The 24999-nt window shown below is 56.2% G+C and overlaps 1 protein-coding gene across 7 annotated transcripts in view; it reads right to left on the reverse strand.

Annotated features, from left to right (window-relative positions):
• The window catches only part of MTSS2 (MTSS I-BAR domain containing 2), a 94424-nt gene that overhangs the window by 27098 nt on the left and 42327 nt on the right, over positions 1-24999 (reverse strand). For all 7 annotated transcript variants that reach the window (XM_054048708.1, XM_054048709.1, XM_054048714.1 and 4 more), the window contains exons 4-6: positions 3149-3233; positions 2715-2806; positions 1319-1393 (exon numbers count right to left, since the gene is read on the reverse strand). In XM_054048708.1, the coding sequence (XP_053904683.1) occupies positions 1319-1393; positions 2715-2806; positions 3149-3233 (252 nt within the window). The remainder of the gene's footprint in view (positions 1-1318; positions 1394-2714; positions 2807-3148; positions 3234-24999) is intronic.

Consider the following 24999-nt stretch of genomic DNA (forward strand, 5'->3'; position numbering starts at 1 on the left):
AGACACATGTGGGCCCCCTGCATGCCCCCATCCTGCGTGGGGGGAGGGGGTTGTTAACTCCTTGTGTATTGGGTTGGAGCGTGAGGAATTGAAGGGAGCTGTGGGGAGTGGCTGGACTGTGTGATCCACCCCCACCCCTGGGTGCCTGGGGATAAGGGCACCCGGACAAAGGGAGGATTCCGTGCAGGGAGCCTTTGGAGAGGGTATTTTAGGGGCGTTGTTTGTTCTTATCATTGCAGTAAGGCCACAGGTCCCAACTGGGGGTCGGCGCCCCACGTGGTCCCCGTCTCCAACGAGCCGGCGTACCACTGATCTGCTATCGAACCCTGTGCTGAGCAATGCTCTGTCGTGCCCAAAATTCTTCTGACAACGTCCTCATTGTGCCCTGCGAGTGCCTGGCTGGGATTCCCCAGCCTCAACTTCCTCACAAGCAGTGCTGATCGGTGCCAGCCGGATCCCCAGCGCCTGAGCCTCCTCCGCTCCCTGCCCTTCTCGGCCCACCTGGAACCCTCCCAGCGCGGCCTACTTCGTTTGCGACTGCTCCCCATGGCCAACTCCACCACAGGAGTCCTCGGATGGGACCCAGGGGCAGAGACTGCTGGACCGGAATCATGGCCACAGGGCGCGGTGAATGCAGCAGGCTTGTTCACCCCCTGAACCTTGTCACTGAGCCCCACAAACCCCCCAAGATGGATCCCCACTGTCAGCATCAAAGCCATCTTCCCAACACCTAGAGGTGAAGAACTAGGCTGGTCTGCTACCCTCTGCCCCAGGAGCACAAATGGTGGCAGCATTTGTTAATTAAACCTCCCCACTGCCCTATGAGCTACAACAGAATGCAGCCAACTCTGGGGCGGAGCAGACTGGCTGCTTCACAGCACACATACCGTGACCCTGGGGGCAGGAGGGGGAAGAAGAATCCTGGTCCCAGCTCAAGCTGCGGAGGGAACCGAGGGAGGCAGAGCTGGAACGTGGCTAGCAGGACGAGGAGCTCGCTTGTACGCTCAACCCTGAGCCAGGATGCCCAGGTGGCACTGGGGTCTCTGACCTGCCTTGGAGGGGAGACCGTGAACAGGGGTCCTGACTACTTCCTCCCCATCAGAGCCCCCGGCCTCAGGGAAGGTCTCAAGTCGACGGCAGCACAGTGACCCCTAGAGCTATGGGGCACCAGGGCCTCTCCAGCCACACCTGACCCAGCCCAGCCTTGCTTGGGTGTGAAAGCAGATGAGACCCCCCACAAGGGGGCAGGCCCATAGCTCATGGGGGGGCAAGCTGCCCTCCCTGGCATGGGCACTGGGGGGTCAGGCAGGGCTCTTACCTTTGCGGGCCTTCTTCTGCAGCTTCAGCGTGTCAGAGGATTTCTTCTTTATCTCGTGGCGGGCTCGCTTGTACTCTGAGGACACAGAACAGACCAGGAGATGTGTCATGGCCGCCAGGTGGGGACACCGGCCCCCTCCGCCTGGCCGGCCCATGATTCCTCCTGCCCCGACCCAGGACACTCCCCTAACCCGCCTCTCCCAGGCACAGCGTGGGGTCCCCCCTCCCCTCCCAGGCACGGCGTGGTTCCCCCCTCGCCCCTCCCAGGCCCGGCGTGGTCCCTCCTCGCCCCTCCCCTCCCAGGCACGGCATGGTCCCCCCCTCCCCTCCCAGGCACGGCATGGTCCCCCCTCCCCCTGTTGCTACATGGGCCCCACCTCGAGCTCCTCCCCCCATTGCAGCATAGTTCCCCCCATGCCCCTCCCCTCCAGTCTGGTCCCCCTGAAGCTCTCCTCCCAGGGCACAGTCTGTCTCCCCCCACGGCCGGCCTTGCGCAGGGAGGCACTGTGCTCCGTGAGTATGACACATTGCCCCACGGCCCCCACCTCCCTGAGCACAGGACATTCCCCGGCTGTTACTGCAGCTTCCTGCCCCCGCCCCCATCCTCAGATGGACAGCGAGCCCCTCCCCCGGGTACCGGCATTAGGGATGTAAATACCGTTTTAAAAGTTAACCGTTTAAACGATTAAAATAGGTCATTTAAACGGCTAACTGGTTCAATGGCTGAGGCTGATCTGCTAGGGCCGGTGCGCCTGAGCCCGCTCTGGCTGGCGACCCCGGGGTTAATGGTTAAGGGGGGTTACCGGTTAAGGGGGGTTACCGGTTAAGGGGGGTTACCCTTTTACATCCCTAACAGGCATCCCCCCCACTTCCTGTTCAGGGCTCTGCTGCCCCCTCTGCTCCCTCAGGCACCGCACGTTCTCCCCCAACCCCTAGGGACAGCGGCCCCCAGTGGATAGGGCGTGCCCCTCCCCCTGGGCACAGTGCATCCCCCCCAGTGGATAGGGCGTGCCCCTCCCCCCGGGCACAGTGCATCCCCCCCAGTGGATAGGGCGTGCCCCCTCCCCCCAGGCACAGTGCATCCCCCCCAGTGGATAGGGCGTGCCCCTTCCCCCAGGCACAGTGCATCCCCCACAGTGGATAGGGCATGCCCCCTCCCCCCTGGGCACGGTGCACCCCCCCCCCGGTGGATAGGGCGTGCCCCCTCCCCCCGGGCACAGTGCATCCCTCCCAGTGGATAGGACATGCCCCCTTCCCCCGGGCACAGTGCATCCCTCCCAGTGGATAGGGCGTGCCCCCTCCCCCCCGGGCACGGTGCACCCCCCTGGTGGATACGGCGTGCCCCCCACTATCCCCTGGAGAATAGCCAATCCCCCCGCCTGTCACCTGGGCTTTACCTTTCGCATGGTCCTTGTCCAGTTGGTTGGCCGTTTTCTTCCAGTCCTCAATCCTGTCCTGCAGGGGGTTGACGAGACTCTCCATCAGGGCGCTGCGCCAAGGAGACACCAGAGCGAGCCCGGTTAAAGAGGCCGCTGGGAACCAGGTGGCTAAAATACCTTTGCAGACCCAGGCGCTGGCCTTGCAGTGCTGAGCAGGGCAGCCCCTAAATACCTTTATAGATGGGGCCCAAGTCACCTCAGAAATGCGGAGCTCCCAGCTGCACCCAAGGACTGTACTGGGGGCTCAGCACCGCCCTGGATCAGGCCCTGGGCGGGACAAAGCTGTCTGGGTGCCTGTCGCCGTGTGAAGAGACTTACTGCCACTTCCTTCATCCTTAGGGCAGGGAGGCTGCGGCTGGGAAACTCGTGTCACCGGTGCCCAGCAGACTTACTTGGTGAACTGCCTCAGCTTGGCCTCGATGCTGCGGTGCCGCATGCACATCCGGGTCAGCGCCGAGCCGATGTCTCTTGTGGCTCCTGCAGGGAGAGAAAAGCCTGGTCATCGGAGCATCGTCACTGAACCACAGCGCAGCCCCTTGCACCCGGGCACCAGCCTGGCACTAGGGCTGCAAGCCGGGGGGCAGCACGTGCACCCAGGGGAAAATGCTACAGCCACAGTCCGTTCCTGTGGGGAGGGGGCAGCAGAGTCCAGAGCAGGATTTCCATGTGGCTGGCCCAAGTGCAGCACGACCAAGGCAGAGTCTGTATCCGCGAAAAGAACAGGAGTCCTTGTGGCACCTGAGAGACTAACACCTTGATTGGAGCATAAGCTTTCGTGGGCTACAGCCCACTTCATCGGATGCATAGAATGGAACATATAGTGAGGAGATATATATACACACATACAGAGAGCATGAAAAGGTGGGAGTTCCCCTACCAACTGGAAGAGGCTAACTAATTAAGATGAGCTATTATCAGCAGGAGAAAAAAAACTTTTGTAGTGAGAATCAAGATAGCCCATTTCAGCCAGTTGACAAGAGGTGTGAGGATACCTAACATGGGGAAATAGATTCCATGTGTGTAATGGCTCAGTCATTCCCAGCCTCTATTCAAGCCTAAATTGATGGTATTTAGTTCAGCAGTTTCTCCTTGGAGTCTGTTTTTGAAGCTTTTCTGTTGCAAAATTGCCACCTTTAAGTCTGTCACTGACAGGGCCGGCTCCAGGGCTTTGGCCGCCCCAAGCAGCCACAAAAAAAAAAAAAAAAGCCGCGATGGCAATTGCGATCACGATCTGCGGCGGCAATTCGGCGGGAGGTCCTTCACGCCGAGCGGGAGTGAGGGACCGTCCGCCGAATTGCCGCCGAATACCTGGACGTGCCGCCCCTCTCTGGAGCGGCCGCCCCAAGCACCTGCTTGCCAGGCTGGTGCCTGGAGCCGGCCCTGGTCACTGAGTGGCCAGACAGGTTGAAGTGTTCTCCCACTGGTTTTTGAATGTTAGGATTCCTGATGTCAGATTTGTGTCCATTTATTCTTTTGCGTAGTCTCTAAGGTGCCACATGTACTCCTGTTCTTTTTGCGGATCAAGGCAGAGTGCACTAGAGTCAGATGGGAATCGGGGGGGGGGGGGAGGGTGGAGAATACAAGTACCGGAGCTGGATTTTCCTTTCCAGCTGGAAGAGACTCGGTGCAGGGACCCCCCCCCCGGATTGGGCTGTCCAGCTGCAGAGCTCTCTGGGTGCAGCCCCGCTTTGCTGAATCAGCGCACAGGACACACATCATACAAAAGCAGCAGGGAGGCTCTGGCTTTGCGGGGTTTACAGTGACTAAGGCCATGGGCTGGGCTGGGCTGGGAGCACCTGACACTTGAGTCCAGAACCCGTCCCATTCTCACGGTAGCCTTCACTGGCAACACCCCTGAAATCTGCTGCAAAGAGCCTGGCGTTCAGGGGCTGCGGCACACGATGAGGATCAGGACAGTCTCACCTGCTCCCTCCTGTAAGCCAGTCAGTGCAAATCCTCTCATGTAGCCATGTCAGGAACCAACCCCCTGACTGGGGTAGGAGGTCTCCAGAGCCTCAAAACCCGTGGGGAGCTGAGAGCTGAGCCCATCAGGGGCACTGGTGTCATGGGGATGGATGGCTTTACTCCAGGGATAGATTTGGCCCAGGGAGTCTATCTTGCTTTACCCCAGCCTTCCTCACCAGAGAGCCCCGCTCATGGCCACCAGGGGGCAGCCCAGGCCCGGAGATGGCTGGCAGCCCAGCCCCCAGCATCCCCAACTCCAGGCAGAGACCGTGAGAACAGGCGAGGAGAGCGACAGAGACTGCTGGGGGAGCGGGAGGCTGTTCCGGGGCTCGCGGCCTGGGAAGGAGCTGGGACCGGGGGTGCAATGTGATCTCAAGCTGCTCTCCAATCCAGAGCTGTGCAGGGAGGGCCTCCCCCGCTCAGCCTCAGGGACGGGGCAGGCACCAGGGGCAAGGGGCTCCCACTTCTCCTCGTGCACCCAGCTGGGAGAGCTGAAGTGCCCCAGCAATTGGGGGTTAAACCCCTGCTTGATTCCCCATCCCCAAGTCTCTCTGGCCCACCCGGGGGGGGGGGGGGGCAATCCCATTCACACCCAGGGCACTGCTGGGTCTGACACAGGCTTTAGAGACCCTCACAGGCCTAACCCATGATTCCTGCCAGCAGCCCAGTCCCTCCTCAGCTGCTCTGTGCCTGAGCCTCAGGCCTGCTCCCAAGTCCAGCTGTACAGGGGAAAGGCCCATCTCCCTTACCGCAGCAGGAGACACCCCCCCCACACACGCACACAGATCCCCCCTCCCCCCACACTGACCTCCCCCCCACACACACACACAGATCCCCCCTCCCCCACACACTGACCTCCCCCCCCACACACACACAGATCCCCCCTCCCCCCCACACTGACCTCCCCCCCCACACACACACACACACACTGACCCACTAGGGAATCAGCATCTCCCCTTGAACTCTTCTGGCCAGTGCCTCCCTGTCCCCAGCCGGACTCTGCCTCCTGGGGGCCTTTGCTCCTTCGAGCCAGGTTCAGTGGCGCTACCTCAGCACAGGGGACTGGACAAGCTGACCTCAGGTCCCTTCCAGCCTGACATTTCTAGGATTCTGGCATCAATTCCTAGCCACCACTGCTGTGCTTCTCCCCACATCCACCCAGGCCTTTCCAGCAGACCAGACTCAGCTACTCATGCTCCAAAACAGGCCCCTTCCTGCTCCTGGAAAAGCACCGGCGGGTAGGAGCAGTATCGGGCCTATGACACACCGCTGACCAGTCTCCAGTACAGGGCAGCGTCACCCAAACCATCACATCGTAGCACATTGTCTTTTCTAAACCAAACCTCTCACCAGGGCACGTTCACCCCAAAGCACACCGTGCGCATGCTCCTTCCCTGGCTGGAGCCCTTCCCCCCCCACTCCCCCTGAATCTTAGTTTGCCATCCCCCCGCTGGCCTGCATCTAACTGGACTGTGGGCTTGTGTGCAAAGCCCCTCTGGCACTCCATAAATAAACACACTCCCAGCTCCTGCTCCCCATTGCCCGAGCCACCAATCCTGTCCCAGTTAGTGCCGCTGAAACAATCCGCTGCCTGCGAGCCAAGGTTGGCTGCGGCTACGGGCCATTCAGCCTGGCCCTTTTACCTTGGGAATGTCCCCCCAACAGGTGCTCAGGGCCAGAGCTTTATTCCTGACATGCTACCGTGGGGGGAGGTGTGCGTGGTGGGGGGAGGCGGGAGCCACACCAAGAACTCATCCCCCAGCTGCAGCGGGAGGTGGAACAATGAGTTGCAATACACAGATCTAGCAAAGGGTCGGGCAGGCCCCAGGGAAGCACAGGAGAGAAACATGGCTGTTTAGATCCGGGGAAGAGACAGTTTGGAGTGTGGGCATTTCCTTGCTATGGGACAGCTAGGGTGTGGGTCCCCCTAGGCCTGGGGATTGGGTGGGCAGCACGGGTCCCCCTGCTCTTCCCCATCCTCAATCAATTCAGCAGCAGGCACCAGGCTGCCAACTTTCTAATCGCACAAAACTGAAAACCCTAGCCCTGCCCCTTCCCTGAGGCCTCACCCCATCCCCCCCTTCCCTGAGTCCACACCCCTGCTCACTACATTTCCCCCTCCCTCGGTGGCTCACTCTCCCCCACCCTCACTCACTTTCACTGGGCTGGGGCAGGGGCTTGGGGTGTGGGAGAGGGTAAAGGTTCTGGCTGGGGGTGCAGGCTCAGGGGTGGGGCTGAGGGTGCAGGAGGGGGCTCCAGGCTGGGGCCAAGGGATTCGGCGTGTGGAAGGGGGCTGTGGGTTAAGGCAGGGAGTCGGGGTGTGGGAGGGGGCTCTGGGCTGGGGCAGGGGTTTGGGGTGCAGGGGGGTGAGGGCTCTGGGCTGGGGCCAGGGATGAGGGGTTTGGGGTGCAGCCGGACCTGCTGGTCACTTCTGCGGGTCAGCGTGGTACCAGGGCAGGTAGGGACTAGCCTGCCTTAGCACTGCAGCACTGCAGACCGGACTTTTAACGGCCTGGTTGGCGGTGCTGACCGGAGCCGCCAGGGCCCCTTTTCGACCGGCTGTTCCAGTCGAAAACCGGACACCTGGTCATCATGGGCAGTGGGAGCCGCAGCACCACCTGCGAACGGCAGCTCATTGAATCTAACCCACGGCCCCTGCTCCTCCCCATGCCAGAGCAGGCACCCAGGACAGAGGCCCCACGGTTCTGTTCCCACCTGGGCAAGGGAACGTGGCCTCGGAGGCAGAGCAAAGGATCAGGAATCACAGTTCTGGGGTTATACCCCAGTGTAACAAGGAAGTACAGACTAGTAGCTAGAGCAGATGACTAGGCGTCAGATCTCCTGGGGTCTGTTCCCCCCCCCGGAAGGCAGTCTCGTCTAGTGGTTAGAGCAGGGGACTGGGAGTCAGAACTCCTAGGTTCTCTCTCTGTCACCTCACCTCGCCTCGCCTCACTTTCCTCCCCCTGGCAAGGGGATAATAACCACTACTTCACAGGGAGCTGCGCAAAGGACAAAGCATTGTTTTCCACCCTTCACGGCTCTGTAGGGTACAGCTCCAGTGGCCGTGGAAGCAGACCGCCTCCCCTCACCCCATGCCCTCCCTCCCCACCATGCAGGTTTGCCTTCTGCTGTGAGAAATGCTCCAGCGACCCTCCCCCATCCCCAGCTATGGGCCACTTTGCCCCCTTTCCTTTTGCTGCTGGTCGTCACGGTCCCAGAAGGCCAGCCCCAGCAGCACCTGCCGTGCAGCTGCACTGAGGGGGCAGGCTGGGTTAACTCATTTCCTTCGCTTTTCCCTCAGCTCCACAGCCAGGTCAGGAAAGAATTCATTTCCGCTGGCTCCCCCTCCCCACGCCCAAGAGCATCGCCTTGCCCAGCTGCTCCTAACTCAACTTCCCACGGGTAACCCCCAACTCCTCTCTCCTGCGCGGAACAGGAGGGTACCAGCCCCCAGTTCCCTGCTGCCCCACACCGGACAGGAGGGCGCTATCCCAGAATCCCCTCTGCCCCACACCGGACAGGAGGGCGCCATCCCACAATCCCCTCTGCCCCACACCCGGACAGGAGGGCGCCATCCCACAATCCCCTCTGCCCCACACCGGACAGGAGGGCGCCATCCCACAATCCGCTCTGCCCCACACCGGACAGGAGGGCGCCATCCCAGAATCCCCTCTGCCCCACACCGGACAGGAGGGCGCCATCCCAGAATCCCCTCTGCCCCACACCGGACAGGAGGTTGCCATCCCAGAATCCCCTCTGCCCCACACCCGACAGGAGGGCGCCATCCCAAAATCTGCTCTGCCCCACACCAGACAGGAGGGCGCCATCCCAGAATCCCCTCTGCCCCACACCCGACAGGAGGGTGTTATTCCAGAATCCCCTCTGCCCCACACCCGACAGGAGGATGCCATCCCAGAATCCCCTCTGCCCCACACCCGACAGGAGGATGCCATCCCAGAATCCCCTCTGCCCCACACCGGACAGGAGGGTGCTATCCCAGAATCCCCTCTGCCCCACACCCGACAGGAGGGCGCCATCCCAAAATCTGCTCTGCCCCACACCAGACAGGAGGGCGCCATCCCAGAATCCCCTCTGCCCCACACCCGACAGGAGGGTGCCATCCCAAAATCTGCTCTACCCCACACCAGACAGGAGGGCGCCATCCCAGAATCCCCTCTGCCCCACACCCGACAGGAGGGTGTTATTCCAGAATCCCCTCTGCCCCACACCCGACAGGAGGATGCCATCCCAGAATCCCCTCTGCCCCACACCGGACAGGAGTATGCCATCCCAGAATCCCCTCTGCCCCACATCAGATGAGAGGGCCCCTGGTTCACACCAGGCAGGAAGGGGATAGCTCAGCATTCTCTCTGTCTCACTGCAGGCATGATGGAGCCACCCCAGAAGTCCCCCCCATCCCGTCTCAGGAGGGAGGGGCATTTCCCAGAGGCCTCCTGGGGTGGGACAGTTCCCAGTTCCACCTGTCCTGTCATTGCTCTGCAGTGGAGGCTCATGGCCTTAGCACTGAAGGTCGAGCTCAAATGCCCCTGTTGGCCAGGCAGGGTCAGCTCTGCTCTGGACATCAGCCCAGCTGAATTTATTTAGGTTCCCAGATATGGATCAAGGCGCTTGAATTTACATACCAAGTCTGGAAATGTTGCTTTTAGCCATTCCATGCCTCAGTTTCCCCATCTATAAAATGGGGACGACACTCCATCTCTCCCTCCCAGAGGGCAGGGACAGCGGAGGAGGGTTGTCGCAGGAGAATTCCAGAGCGGGTGCTGAGGTCAGAGCCGGGACTCCCTCTGGGGATTCCGGATAACTTCAGGTTGCAGAGCTGCCCCGAGGCAGCTCTGGGGCAGGCAGCCATGCTGCAGAAGAGCTGCTGGCCCCAAAGAGAGAGGGCACAGAGGTGGCTTAATGCGACCTGCTTCGAGGCTGCACCTGCTGGATTTCAGCCTTGGCGTTTGTGAAGTGCTACAGCTGTGCTAAAACCCACCAGCGCACACAGCCCCCGGGGCCCAGCCTGTCGGGACAACTCTTCCCTGGAAAGTTTTTTGGGGTGTCTCGAGCCTCTGCCCAGACCTCCCCACCCCATGGGGGCACCTCTTCTGCAGCAGGACGCTGCTGGCGAGACGAGACTCAGAGAGCCGCTTCCTCCCACCCTGTTTGTACAAGGGGGGATGCCAGAGAATCATCCTGTGGACTCTCTCCGTCCTCCAGCTGGTCCTAGGCACACAGGAGTGACTTTCTTGGACCACAATCACCAATCCCAAGGACCATAGGCGCCGATTCCGTGGGTACTCCGGGGCTGGAGCACCCACGGGGAAAACTTAGCGGGTGCTCTGCACCCACTGGCAGTCAAGCTCCCCCCACCCCCCTCCCCGAGCGCGCCGCGTCCCCGCTCCTCCCCCTCCCTCCCAGTGCGTCCCGCCACCTAACAGCTGAAAGGGGCGGGGACTTTGGGGAAGGGGTGGAATGGGGATGGTGCAGAGGCAGGAAGAGGCAGGGCAGGGGTGGGGTCAGGGGCGGGCAGGGGGGGTGTCGAGCACCCACCGGGTACAGGGGAAGTCGGCGCCTATGTCAAGGACTCAAAAATCATGGGTCTGGCCCCCAAAATCACAAGATTGGGCTTGAAATCATGAGATTTCAAAATACAATCAACATTGGGTTCTCTATCAGCTTTCTGCTGTTGAGGACTTTAAGGGATCCCGTCATAGACTTCAAGGCTAGATGGGCGCACCAGATCATCAGTCTGACCTCCTGTATCTCACAGGCCACCAGCACCACCCCGCACCCACGCACTGACCCAACAACAGAAAGTAAACCGAGTACCACAGCTCTCAGGAGACTAACCTGCCGCCTAGCACAGGCAGAGAACAGGAGGGAGCGAGGTGCACCAGTGCCCATGGCCCCTGCAATGCCTGGATATAGATCATGACCCCGATGATCCCAACAAACAACCCACACTTCATGCTGCAGGGGAGAGCAAAACACCCGAAGGTCCCATATAATCTGACCCGGGGGGAAATTCCTTCCCAACCCCAAATATGTTTTCAAGCTTTTCTCTGCAACCATGGGGGCTAGAAAAACTTTCCTTTTTCTGCGAAATGAAAGCTGAGCTGATGGCTACACATAAAACACGACAGTGGCCCCACTGCTTAACTACAGCTCTTCGGGGGGAGGGGATATTTTCCTGCCCCGGGGAGATGTAGCGACGCAGCTCTTTTCAGTGTAGGCCAGCCCTGAGATTCTCCCCATCTCACGTGGGGCTTTCAGAAAAACACCAGGACTCCCGATAAAACGGACACAGTTGGCAGCACTGCTGTGGGGAGTGCACAAAACTGCTCTGTAAGGCACACAAAGCCGCCCAGGCTGGCTCTGGTGTGGAGCCCTCAAGGAATATCAACGGCCAAAATGATCTCAGTGTGCTCTGCCGACCCAGAGCGGCGCTATGCAGAAGCGATACAGACGACACCTCCCCAGTGCGAGAGAACCTCGATGGGGCTGTGAGGCAGCGAATGCAGCAGGCGGCTGCGCTGTCTCCGCGGCCCCTGCAGAACGCAGCTTTCTGCAGTTTGGCCTGACCAAGGCTCACTTGAGGTCGTCCACGAGTCGAGAGACACTCGGGACTTGCAATGCTGTCCAGAGCACAGGGCTGTCTGTGCGGTGACTGCACGCACACAAAGCCCCGCCAGAAAGGTCCCTGGGCCGCGCTGGGCTGCTGCAAACCTTGTCCAGAGTCGGAGACAGTCTTCCTGTTTAAAACTAAGCTGGGTTTGTTTATAGGGAGCCATTTCTCCCATGGGGGGAGGGCGGCTGGGGGTGGTTGGAGTAGAGGACGGGGAGGTGAACTCAAGGTTTGTCAGCACTGGGGAGGAGAGGAGAGAAAGCTACTCATTCCTTTCTCCTCTGTTTTCTCTGCCTCCCTTCCTCGTCTCTCCTCCTCCCTTCCTGCCATCCTCTCCCACTCTTCAGCGCCGATCCTGCGTATGCTGGAACTCTCTGCAAGCAGAAAGCCACTCGGGGCAGCATTCCCTCTCAGCCCTTGGCTTCCTCCTGGTTCTCACCCGACACCCCAGTGGGAGCAGGGGAGGAGAGAAGAAAGGAGACCACTGGCTTCCAGGCCTGCTCAGTAGCCACTTGCATGTAGCTAGCCATAGGCTCGCCACCTGCAGCCTCCCCATGGGTCTGGTGCTATGGTAGGGTTACCATATTTCAGCAAGAAAAAAAGAGGACGGGAGGAGCCCCGCCCCTGCCCCTCCCACTTCCCGCCCCCCCAGAACCCCCAACCCTCCCCCCGTTCCTTGTCCCCTGACTGCCCCCTCCTGGGACCCCTGCCCCTAACTGCCCCCCAGGACTCCACTCCCTATCTAAGCCTCCCTGCCTCTTGTCCCCTGACTGCCCCAACCCTTATCCACACCCCCACCCCCAGACAGACCCCTGGGACTCCCACGCCCCATCCAACCACTCCCCACCCCCTGACAGCCCCCCCCCAGAACTCCCGACCCATCTAAACCCCTCTGCTCCCTGTCCCCTGACTGCTCCGATCCCTCTCCGCACTCCTGCCCCCTGACAGCCCCCCCCAGAACTCCCAACCCATCTAAACCTCTCTGCTCCCTGTCCCCTGACTGCTCCGATCCATCTCCCCACCCCTGCCACCTGACAGCCCCCCCCAGAACTCCCAAACACTCCCCCCGCTCCTTGTCCCCTGACTGCCCCCTTCTGGGACCCCTGCTCCTACCTGCCCTCCAGAACCCCACCCCCTACCTAAGACTCCCTGTTCCTTGTCCCCTAACTGCCCCCTCCTAAGACCCCCCCCAACTGCCCCCCAGGACCCTACCCCCTACCTGTACCCTGACTGCCCAAAACTTTCTCCACTCCCCCCAAAAAGCCCCCCCCCGTTTCTTGACTGCCACCTCCAGAACCTTCCTGCCCCTTCTCCTGCCCCCCTTACCCTGCTGCTCAGAACAGGGTGTTGGGCTCTGTGCAGCCGAGCCGGACACGTGGCTGAGCTCCCCAGCACAACAAAACCCGGTCCCTGGCCCTGCACAACAAAACCCGGTCCCTGGCCCTGCACAGTGCTGCCAGACTGGGCTGCAAGGGAGCTGCCGGCTCAGAATGCAGGGCGGATCTGGCTCCTCTACAGCTGCTCCTGAGTCCAGCCCGGGACTTCCCTGCAGCCCTCCCAGCCGCTCGCTCGCTCTGCTCTGCGGGGGGGAAATCCCGGACATTGTGAGTGCTTTACAAATTTCCCCCGGACGCTATTTTTAGCACAAAAAGGAGGACATGTCCGGGTAAATCCGGACGAATGGTAACCCTATCCGTCTCCAGTTGCGTGGAGAGGGCTGATTCTGCTCAAGGTGCATGCTGAAAATGGCAGTGTAGCCGAGCTAGCACAGGCGGAGCTCACGCTAGCCCCCGAGTCCAGACCTGCCCAGACCCCAGGTACACACCACAGCTTCCGCTGCACACGCTGGGAATCACAGAGCCCAGCTCACACGCAGGCCTTCCCGACAGGCAGGGCAGGGCAGGGCTGGCGGGAGGGAGGGAGGAAGACGCTCGCTCCCTGGCAGGGCACCCGCAGGGCTGGGCGGCAGCATCACTATGCGGTTGATCTGGGGGGTTTCTTCTGGTGCAGCCTACCAGCAGTAGCACCAGCTCAGCTACCAGAGGCCCCTGCGCGGGGGCCAGGCTGCTGGGCCTTGCAGCCAGCCAGGGTGAAACCCTCTTTTCGGTACAATAACCAGAGACAGGCCTCGAAATAAGGGATGTGGGTTCTCAGCTCCATCCATCCATGCCAGCGATGGGATTCCCTCCTCCACTGGGCCCTAGCTGCTGCGAGAGGGAGAGGAGTGAGGACTGTGGAAATGCACCTGCTCAGCTCCCCCGAAGCCGAGGGAAACGCCAGCTGGCCGCCTTGGTGCCAGGTATGCGAGGGCTGGGTGGAAAGGACAGCCTGGACTGTAACTTCAGGAGGCAGCCGGGCACAAATGGATCTTTGTCCCAGACGGATGCTGCTCTACACAGCACAGAATTCACCACAGCACGGCCTGGGGTGGGGGTAGGAACTCCTGTGTCCAATCCTCGCTGACTGCCGACTCGCTGCATAACCATAGCTCTGGGGGTCAGCGTCCCTACCTGTGTAACAGCTAAATACCGACCCTGGGGAGACCGAGAGCCTTCAAGGAGAAAACAACCGGGCTTGCCTGCTTCTGACGGAGAAAGGCCCCAAGACAGGGTTTTGTCCCACAGAAAAGTGCTTGGTTTTTTAACCCTTGGAAATTCAGGGTCTGTCTAGGCTGGGAGATTCCCCAGTGACATGAGAACTCATGAAGAGCCAAGAGAGAAGGTGAGCAACTGAATGGAGAAACGATTTTCCGTCGGACTCTTTCAAATTCTCCAGACCTGGTTCTCCTCTGACTCACACTGGCGTAAATCAGGAGTAATTGCATTGAATTCAGTGGAGTTACACAGGGTAAAACTGGTGTCAGTGAGAGGAGACTCAGGACCTTTGCTTTCAGTTTGTTTTTGTTAACACACAATTAACCTCAATGCCTAGTGCACACTGGGGAGGAAGGGCGTCTTTGCTAAAACACAGCTCTTGGAGGGAGCCCAGGCTGTGGGACATTCAGGGGGTTCGAGCAAAGCCAGACTGGAATTCCTGAGATTCTGAAGGTAGAAAAACAAGCAGGATTGATTTTATTTTCCTACCAAGCCCGTTTCCATCTTCATTGTAAAGGAGGAAGCAAAAGGGCACAAGCTCATTTGCACAAACCCACATGCAGGCTCCCGTTGGTTAATGAATGTCCAGAAAGGGCTTTGAGATCCTGTGCTGAAAGGTGCTAGGTGTTCTTCCTGGGAAGTGTTCTGCTAGCACCGGACAGATCGCCTAACACGTTCGCCTCTCTGTGCACTGAAAACATGGAGAGATTTGCAACACTGCCTCCTGCTTCCCACATCCCTGCAGCCACGCACCCAGCCCCTGCCGGGCTGACCAGCCTCAATGCTCAGTTTCCAGGCAAGTTGCCATCTTAAGCCATGGTCTCTCTTTTGATTTGACAGTGACAGGTGCCCCAGAAATGCCCATCAAGAGATCAGATCCCCACAGAGTTGGCTTCTCTATGGATGTTGGAGAGGTCACCAGACCCTAGTCCCAGAGCCACCACAGACAGGCAGTGAAGACGTCCTGAAGCACAGTGCCCTTCCTGGGGTGGAGATCTGGTGCATCTTGGTTCCCTGGGTTTCGGGCAGGACACCGGCTCCTTTCGCAATTGGTTCTACATGATCTCCTTTGTGCAGCCTCTCTCTCCCCCACATAGTTGGGGATTTCACCATGTGACCAAGCAGGCAGTCTGCGTGGGGGGACTGGAAGAGGGAGAGTCCAGGATGTCTGGCCCAGGACTTGGCTGAAAGTCACCGATGTCTGTAATAGCAAGCTCTGTTCTACACTGAGTTCCTGTCGACTAGTAAACCTTCTGTTTTACCGGCTGGCTGAGAGTCGCATCCAACTGCGGAGTTGGGGTGCAGGGCCCTCTGGCTTCTTAAGGAGCCCCGTCCAGGTGGACTCGCTGCGGGAAGCGCACGGTGTGGCAGGGGATGCTGAATGCGCCAAGGTCAGACCCAGGAAGGTGGAAGCTGTGTAAGCTTCTTGCCCTAGAGACAGTCTGCTCAGAGAGAGGAGGCTCCCCCAGAGTCCTGACTGGCTTCTTATGGAGTAGTTCCAGAGCATCGCCTGGTGACTCCGTGACAACTGGTGTCAGCAGTGGGATCAACTGCATCCCGTGGACAGAGCATACTGCAGTAAGTGTCTGGGGAGCAGTAGAATGAAGGGGGATTAGCAGGTGTGCTGAAGACTCAGAGAGGTGCAGTTCCAGGAGGCGGAAGAACCTATAGCTTAACCCTGAGAGAGAGTGGACCCCCAAGAAGGGGTGTCGCACTGAAGTGGTTCCTCCCAGGGATCATGGGGACCTGAGAGAGCACAGGCCTGTGAGTCCGTGACCACTGGCAAACAGCGTGGAGATGGCCTATAATCATCTCCTTAAGAAGGAGCTTGTAGAGCAGTGCAGAGAGAGAGAGAGAGAGGGCTGCACATTGGAAGATTCACCAAGGCACAGCTGATTGCTCGGTTGGAAGAGGATTGCTCTAAGGAGCTGGTTCCTGACCCAGCTGGGGCCGCAAGAGAGGCTGGGAGCAGCCAGGAAGTCCCAGGGGTCACCCCAGCTACCGACCCAACCGGGGACGCGGAAGGGGCTGAAAGCAGCCAGGCAACCCCAGGATCCACCTACCCGACCAGCAGTGGATCTTCACGGCCGAGTCCCCCGTTGGTGGAGCTGAAACGGTTGGAGTTGGAAATGGAACTGAAACAGAAGGAGCTGGAGGATTGTGAAAGACAGAGGCAGCATGAACTGGCGATGGCGGAGCTGAGAAGCAGAGAGACCCTTACCGTGGTGAATGGGGATGAGCCCAGGGTGGCTAAGCCCGCAGAGAACTCAGATATCAAAGTGCTGCCTCAGTTTAAGGAAGGGGATGATATAGATGCCTTCCTCACTGCCTTTGAGAAGGCTTGCAATGTGCACCAGGTTGACCCTGCAGACAGACTTTGACATCTCACCCCCTTACTGGGTCCCAAGGCCATAGGGATGTTCAACCAGATGGATGAGGTGGAAGCAGGGGACTATGAGCTGTTCAAACAAGCCCTGCTGCGCAAGTTTGAGCTGACCCCCGAGGCGTACAGGAAAAGGTTCCGGAGTGTGCAGAAGACCCAGGGGATGACCTATCTGGAACTGGTCACGCTGACGGGGGAATACACCCGCAAGTGAGTGAATGGGGCCGGGGCCCAGACCAAGGAGGACGTGATTGAACTGATAGGGCTGGAGCGACTATATGAACTCTGACCCCCTGATCTGAGGATGTGGCTGGTGGACAAGAGGCCGAAGGACCTGCGCTGTGCAGGGCGGCTGGCTGGCGAGTTTGTAGACAGCAAGTCGGGATATGGAATGGAATCCCAGGGGGACAGGCCCACATCAGTGCACAAGGGGGGTCACCCAGGGGCTTCCCAGAAGGGAGTCTTGGATAAATCCCTCCCGAGAGGCACAGCCAATATCCGAGCTGACCGACCGGCCCCAGGGGACCAATGGGACCCGAGGTGAATTACTGTGGGCAGAGCGGCCACAGATGGGCCCAGTGCCAAAAGCTCAGGGACAGGATGAGCAAACCGACCCCTCACAGGGTTAGCTGGGCGGGGCCCAGCCGGAGGAGGGGCTGGCAGTTTAGCAATGGCCCAAGACGAGGAGTCTCCCAGGCCAGCTCCTTGGGGAGGCTTGATGCTCTGGATTCAAAGTTCCTTGAGGGCCACGTGAGGACTAGTACCTTGGCCCGAGGGCCGCGTCACTGACACCTCTTCATACAACGATACAAAAGTCTAGTAAAAAATGAAGAGTAACATCGTATGCTATTAAAAGTCAATGTATTAACTTTTTAAAAACTAATGCGAAAAGTCATTTCATTTTTGGCCACTTAGCTGGCAGCGTTTTGCATCAACGAGAGCATCAATATTAGGTTTGATATCCTGAGACGAAACCAATCTCAGGGTTGCTTGCAAATGTTCATCAGTGAGCCTTGACCTTAACACAGATGTGTTAATCTTCATGGAAGAGAAAAACTGTTCGCATATATAAGGACTTCCAAACATTGCCCTTGCCCTTGCGGAAGCAGAGAATAACATGGGAAATCTTTCTTGTGAAAGAAACCGGTAGAATTCTGGAATTCCAACTTCTGTATACCTCTGCTTCAAAATGATATCACACTGATGCTCCACTAACTCCATCTGCATTTCCTCTGCAACATTGTCAATTTCCACAGCAAATGGTGTGGAAAAAAGTTGAAAATGTGGTTCAAGTGCCTTGAAATCTTTAAACCGCACGTTAAACTGTTTAAGTTAGAAATGATATCTGCATATTCTTTCAAGGATTTGGGTTCAACTTTTCCTAAGGAATTCAGAGTCGAGAAATGGACCAAATTGCCAGCAGTCAGCTGTTTTCCCCCACAAAGTAAGCTTGACTTTGAATGACTTAACACTGTCATACATCTGTGTTATCACCTGTTTTCTACCCTGAAGCTTCAAGTTCAGTGCATTCAGGTGATCAGATACACCTGTTAGAAAAGCCAGGTTGCAGATAAAAGTGGAATCAGCAAGCTGTGGAACCTTGTTTTTCATTTTCATGAAGGAATCCATCTCCTCTCTAAGTGCAAAAAAATGCTTCAAAACATCTCCAGGACTCAGCCATCTAAGTTGTGTGATACAGAAGTTCCCCATATTCGCTGTCCATACTTGCTAGAAAAGAAGTGAACGGTCTGTGATTCAGCCCTCGTGCACTTATAAAATTAACGGGTTTAACAACTACATCCATAACTTCCTTCATTTGTAGACTTTGGGCTGGTCCACACTAACCCCCCACTTCGAACTAAGATACGCAACTTCAGCTACGTGAATAACGTAGCTGAAGTCGAAGTATCTTAGTTCAAACTTACCGCGGGTCCACACGCGGCAGGCAGGCTCCCCTGTCAACTCCGCGTACTCCTCTCGCGGAGCAGGAGCACTTCCAGGATCGATTTATCGCGTCTAGACAAGACACGATAAATCGATCCCAGAAGATCGATTGCTTACCGCCGGACCCGGAGGTAAGTATAGACGTACCCTTTTACTACACAGGGCTTCTTGGTGCAAAATACAGTGTATACTGGTGAAGCTAATTCCTGGTATATTGCGGCTGTTCAGTTTGGTCTTCAATAATCCAACCACACCAACGTTTTCAGAGCACATTGATGGCGCACTGTCCGTAGCCAAAGATACGCGTTTGTTCCATGGCAGCGCAGCTTTTTCAATGCACTCTTCCAGTCCCTGAACTATGTCCCGTCCCGTTGTGGTACCGTCCGTGGCATTAAGTCGAGCGATTCTTCAGTTATATTCAAATTACAATCCACACCTCTAATGAACACTGCACACTGTGCGGTATCTGATGCATCCGTGCTCTCGTCAAGAGCAACTGAAAATGTTTCAAAGTCTTTTGCCATTTGAATCAATTGTTTTTGCACATTATCTGCTAAATCCGTTATCCTGCAGGCAACTGTATTGGCAGACAAGCTTACGCCTTCAAAAACTTTCTTCCTATCAGGACATAACATTTTGCTGGCCTTCACAAGACATTCTTTTACGAATAGGCCTTCTGTAAAAGGTCGTGATGATTTAGCGATCATTTCGCTTATCACCAAACTTGCTCTTACTGAATCTTCGCTAGACTTGTTAATCTCCGAAAAGAAATGTCTTTGCTTGGCAAATGCTGCTTTAAGTTGCTGAAGTTTTTCCTCTTGGATTTTTCCGGTGAATGCACCATATTTTTCACAGTGCATCGTGTCGTAGTGCCAACGCATGTTATACTCCTTGGGAACAGCAATCGTTTGCTGACAAATAAGGCATTGAATTTTATCTTTTACCTCTGTGAAAAAATATAAACTCTCCCACTTGTTTTGGAAAACTCTCTTTTCTTCCATGAGTGTTCTTTTTTTTGACACCAAAGTCATTTCCGAGGGGTTTTAATAAAATATAAACACTTGGTAATGCACCTCCCTCAAACGACAAAACACACATTTACCTTTAGATTACTTCCATTCAAGATGGCAGTATCATCAGAAAGACAAAGAGTAAGTAAGTAAACACACTTTAAAATAGTTAAAAATAATTTCAGTTAATGTTATGTGCATAAATTCGTTGTTACAAGTCATTGTTCGCAGTATTTTTGCTCAGAATCGGTCCCAGGCTGCTCGAAAGTTTATCTGTTCTAGTTTTAGAATGAGCAGTGAGTGACCAGGAGCGCCGCCAGCTTTTCTGCCGCCCTAGGCGGCGGAAGGTCCCGCCCCGAAATGCCGCCCCCCACAGAGGCGGCAGAAGGTCCTGCCGCCAAAATACCGCCGCGGTCGCCGCCCCCCAAATTGTAGTGCCCTAGGTGACTGCCTAGGTCACCTAATAGGTTGCACCGGCCCTGGCAGGGATGTATGAGCCACTGGGGACAGGTCTTGGTGGGGCTGTGGCCTCGGACCCAGTCACTGAGAGGAACAGGTCCCCATCCCTTCCCCCGCCGCTGAATTCCAGGCCAAGCTGCGGAAGGATCCGTCCTTAGAAAAGCTGAGGGAACTTGCTGGCCACAGCACGGTGGAACCCCTGGGGGAAGGCTGCTGGGAGAGATTCCCGTGGGAGAAGGGATTCCCGTACCAGGAATGGGCTCCCCAAGGGGAAGTGAAACCGTAGGGGATCAGGAGACAGCTAGTAGTCCCCCAGAATTACCACCACAGGCTACTGTATCTGGCCCACAATGTTCCTCTCTCGGGACACCAGGGAATCCAGTGCACCAGGTAGAGGCTGCTATGGAACTTTTACTGACCCGGGGTCGCTGATGCTGTCCAGCAATACTGCAGGTCCTGCGACCCCTGCCAGAGGGTGGGGAAGGCCCTGGACAAGGGGACAAGCTTTGAGGCCCCTGCCCATCATAGAGGAGCCTTTCCAGAAGGTGGCCGTGGACATAGTGGAACCCCCCAGCAAGGCAACTTGGACAGGGAAAAAATACATTCTGATAGATTTTGCTACTCGCTATCCCGAGGCAGTGGCTCTGTCTTCCAACGAGGCAGACACTGGCAGGTGCGCTGCTGTCCATTTTCAGCAGAGTGGGGTTCCCCAAGGAGGTCCTTACAAACCAGGGCTCCAATTTTATGTCAACTCTGCCCTGGTGCTTTTGGGAGAAGTGTGGGGTCCGACACACCTGGGCCTCAGCGTATCACCCCCCACTCCAACAGGCTGGTGGAGAGGTTCAATGGGACCCAAAAGATGCTGCTAAAAACCTTTATGAGCCAGCACCCACAGGACTGGGACAAGTATCTACCCCACCCGCTGTTTGCGTACCGGGAAGTGCCCCAGGAATCAACCGGGTTCTCTCCTTTTGAGAGAGGGGGGAGGAGAGTGAGGGGACCCCTGGACTTGATGAGGGACGAATGGGAGGGGAAGGCCTCCCCCGATGGAGAATCAGTGGTAGAGTATGTACTGACTTTCCGGGAAAAGCTCGCTGAGCTCATGGCTTGGCTGGGGAGAATCTAGCCAGGCCCAAGGGAAGCAGCAGGTCTGGTACCACCGCTCAGAGCGTGCCCGCTCCTATGCCACCGGGGACCAGGTGATGGGTCTTATTCCCGTGAGAAAGAACAAACTACAGGCTGCCTGGGACGGGCCCTTGAAGGTCATCAAGCAGCTGAATGAGGTGAACTATGTGGGGGAACTCTCCAACGGGCTCACAGCCACTGGGTGTACCATGTCAACTTGACGAAGTCGTACGGTGGGGGGGAGGGATAGCTCAGTGGTTTGGGCAGTGGCCTGCTAAACCCAGGGTTGTGAGTTCAATCCTTGAGGGGGCCATTTAGGGATCTGGGGAAAAATCTGTCTGGGGATTGGTCCTGCTTTGAGCAGGGGGTTGGACTAGATGACCTCCTGAGGTCCCTTGCAACCCTGATATTCTATGATTCTATGATACTTTGACAGGGAGAATTTGGTTGTGGCCAGTGGGAGGAGCAGGGAGATAATCCCTTAGTGGATCTATTCCCTGAGACGGGGCCGGCCCTTCGCTGGAATCAATTCCCCTCTCTGACCAGCTAACCCCTGCCCAGCAGGCAGAGATCAGAGAGGTGCTGGGTTCCTACCAGCAGCTGTTCTCCAACCAGCCTGGGCTCACTAACCTGGCTGTCCACCAGGTGGAGACAGGAGCCCACCCCCCTGTAAGATGCTCCCCATTCCGGGTCACTGGGAAAACAGCCCAGAACCTGGAGAGAGATGTGTCAAGGCTTTAGGGGTGATCCAGCCGTCCTCCAGTCCACGGGCCTCTCCTGTGGAGTTGGTCCAAAGAAGGATGGGTCAATCCAGTTTTGTGTGGATTACCAGAGGCTTAATGCCATCACCAAGTTTGATGCCTACCCCATGCTTAGGCCTGATAAGCTCCTAGACAAGCTAGGGGGGCTCGTTATCTCACTACTATGGATCTCACCAAGGGCTTCTGGCAAGCACCTTTGGATCCGGATGTCCGGGTGAAATCTGCTTTTATCACCCCTCTGAGCTCATAGAGTTCCTGGTCCTACCTTTTGGCCTAAAGGGGGCATCTGCCACCTTCCAGTGCCTGGTGGACCAGTTACTCAAGGAGATGGAGAATTTTGCCCTGGCGTATATTGATGATATCTGTGTTTTTAGCCAGACCTGGGAGGACCATGTGTCCCAGGTTAAACAAGTGCTGGACCGGCTCTAGGAGGATTACCATCGGTACATGGAACGTGAGGACCATGTACGAGTCAAGAAAGACGGCGCAGGTCGCAGCAGAGATGAGGAGCAACAACCTGACCCTACTAGGCATTAGCGAGACAAGATGGACACAAACTGGACAGAGACGATTGGTGACAGGAGAGCTGTTGCTGTATTCCGGACATGAAGAGAGTGACGCACCCCACACACAGGGAGTAGGCTTCATGTTGTCCAAGCAGGCACAGAGAGCACTGATTGGTTGGGAGGCACATGGTTCTAGGATCATCACAGCATCCTTCAGAACTAAAATGAAGAGGATTAAGACGAATGTTGTACAGTGCTACGCTCCAACCAATGACAGTGAAGAGGGGGACAAAGACTATTTTTACAACAGACTTCAGAAAATATTAGAGACTCTCCCAGACAAAGACATTACCAACCTTACGGGAGACTTTAATGCCAAAATTAGACCTGACAACACAGGATATGAACAAGTCATGGGGACCCACACTCTGGGAGAGATGAGTGAGAATGGAGAGAGATCTGTGTGCACTTAACAACCTGGTCATAAGAGGCATCAACTTTCCTCACAAGCGGATCCACAAGAGTACCTGGGTATTGCCAGCAGGCATGATAGAAAACCAGATCGATCATGTCTGTATTAGTAAGAAGTTCAAAAGATCTTTGCAGGACGTTAGAGTTAGAAGAGGAGCAGACGTAGCGTCCGACCATCACTTAGTGGTGGCCAGATGGAAGCTGAAGCTGAAGAAGAACTGGATAAATGCGTCAGATAGAAGAGCAAAGTACAACGTCAGCCTTTTGAAGGATCATAAGATCAAGGAAGATTTTGGACTGACGCTGAAGAATAAGTTTTCAGTACTACAGGATGGGTCTGAGGAAGAGGAAGACAGTGTATCCAACAGATGGCGGAAAGTGAGAGACACACGTAGGTCAGCATGCCAGGAAGTGCTTGGAATCAAGAAATACCAGCAGAAAGAGTGGATCACAGCAGAGACCTTGACTAAGACAGAAGATAGAAAGAAGAAGAAGGCAGTAGTTAATAACAGCAGGACTAGAGCAGCAAAGGCTAAAGCGCAAGAAGAGTATGCTGAAGCCCATAAAGTAGTGAAGAGGAATATTAGGAAGGATAAGAGAGATTATGTGGATGGACTGGCAGCAGAAGCGGAACAGGCAGCATACAACGGTAACATGAAACAGCTGTATGACATCACCAAGCGACTGTCTGGAAAGTTCAGCAAGCCAGAACGTCCCGTCAAAGACAAGCAGGGAAAGTCTATAACTGAAATAGAACAACAGATGAATAGATGGGCGGAGCACTTTGAGGAACTCCTAAATAGACCAGCACCACTAAATCCACCAGACATTGACCCAGCCAACGAAGACCTTCCAATCAATTGTGATAGACCTACCAGAGATGAGATCAGAAAAGCCATCACTATGATGAAGAACAGGAAGGCGGCTGGACCTGATGATATTCCAGCAGAGGTCCTGAAAGTAGATCTGGACACTTCAGTGGAAATGCTGTACCCCCTTTTTGAGAAGATATGGGAAGAAGAAGTGATTCCGGCAGACTGGAAAGAGGGATACCTTATTAAAATCCCCAAGAAAGGAAACCTCAGCAATTGTGCCAACTACAGAGGAATCACACTTCTGTCGGTGCCAGGGAAGGTCTTCAACCGAGTTCTCTTAGAGAGAATGAAGGATGCCGTCGATCCACAGCTACGAGATGACCAGGCAGGTTTCCGGCAAAATAGATTATGCACGGACCAGATAGCAACGCTCTGCATCATAGTCGAGCAGTCTATGGAGTGGAACTCCTCGTTGTACATCAACTTTGTTGACTACGAGAAAGCATTCGATAGCGTGGATCGAGAGACTCTCTGGAAGCTCCTTCGGCACTATGGCATCCCAGCAAAGGTGGTTAACCTGATTAAGAACTTACATGACGGCATACACTGTAGAGTGATCCATGGAGGGCAGCTTACAAACAGCTTCCAGGTGCGAACCGGAGTCAGACAAGGATGTTTGTTGTCACCATTTCTCTTTCTCCTTGTCATTGATTGGATTATGAAGATATCCACTTATGAGTGCAGGAACGGAATCCAGTGGACGTTGTGGACCCAGCTTGATGACCTGGACTTTGCCGACGACCTTGCACTCCTTTCGCATAGCAAACAGCAGATGCAAGAGAAGACCAACGTAGTGGCAGCCACGTCATCACAGGTTGGCCTCAACATCCACAAGGACAAGACCAAGATCCTCAAGATTAACTCCACCAGTAATGACCCAGTCATGCTGAACGGAAGCACTCTGGAAGAAGTGCAGTCCTTCACCTACCTAGGCAGCATCATCGACCAACAGGGTGGCACGAACGCAGACATCAAAGCAAGGATGGGTAAGGCAAGAGCAGGTTTCTTACAGCTCAAGAACATCTGGAGCTCCAGAGAGCTGTCTTTGGCAAAAAAGATTAGACTGTTCAATTCCAACGTGAAATCAGTCTTATTGTATGGAGCTGAAACCTGGAGAACAACTAAAATAACCACCAGGAAGATCCAGACCTTCATAAATAGTTGCCTTAGAAGGATTCTCCAGATCCACTGGCCAGACACCATCAGCAACATCTACCTCTTGGAGAGGACCTGTCAACTTCCAGCAGAGGAAGAAATTAGAAGGAGAAGGTGGGGCTGGATAGGACACACACTACGCAAGCAGCCAACCATCATCACTTGACAGGCATTGTGGTGGAACCCCCAAGGCAAGTGGAAAAGAGGCTGTCCAAGAAACACCTGGTGACGCAACCTTCAGGCTGATAGCATAAAAATGGGCTATACGTGGAACCAGCTAGAGCAAATGGCCCACGATAGAGGACTCTGGAGATCTGTGGTTGGCGGCCCATACCCCGATTGGGGTGACGGGCATGAGTGAGTG

The sequence above is a fragment of the Malaclemys terrapin genome, chromosome 14, assembly GCF_027887155.1.
Source record: "Malaclemys terrapin pileata isolate rMalTer1 chromosome 14, rMalTer1.hap1, whole genome shotgun sequence".
Classification (NCBI taxonomy): domain Eukaryota; kingdom Metazoa; phylum Chordata; order Testudines; family Emydidae; genus Malaclemys; species Malaclemys terrapin.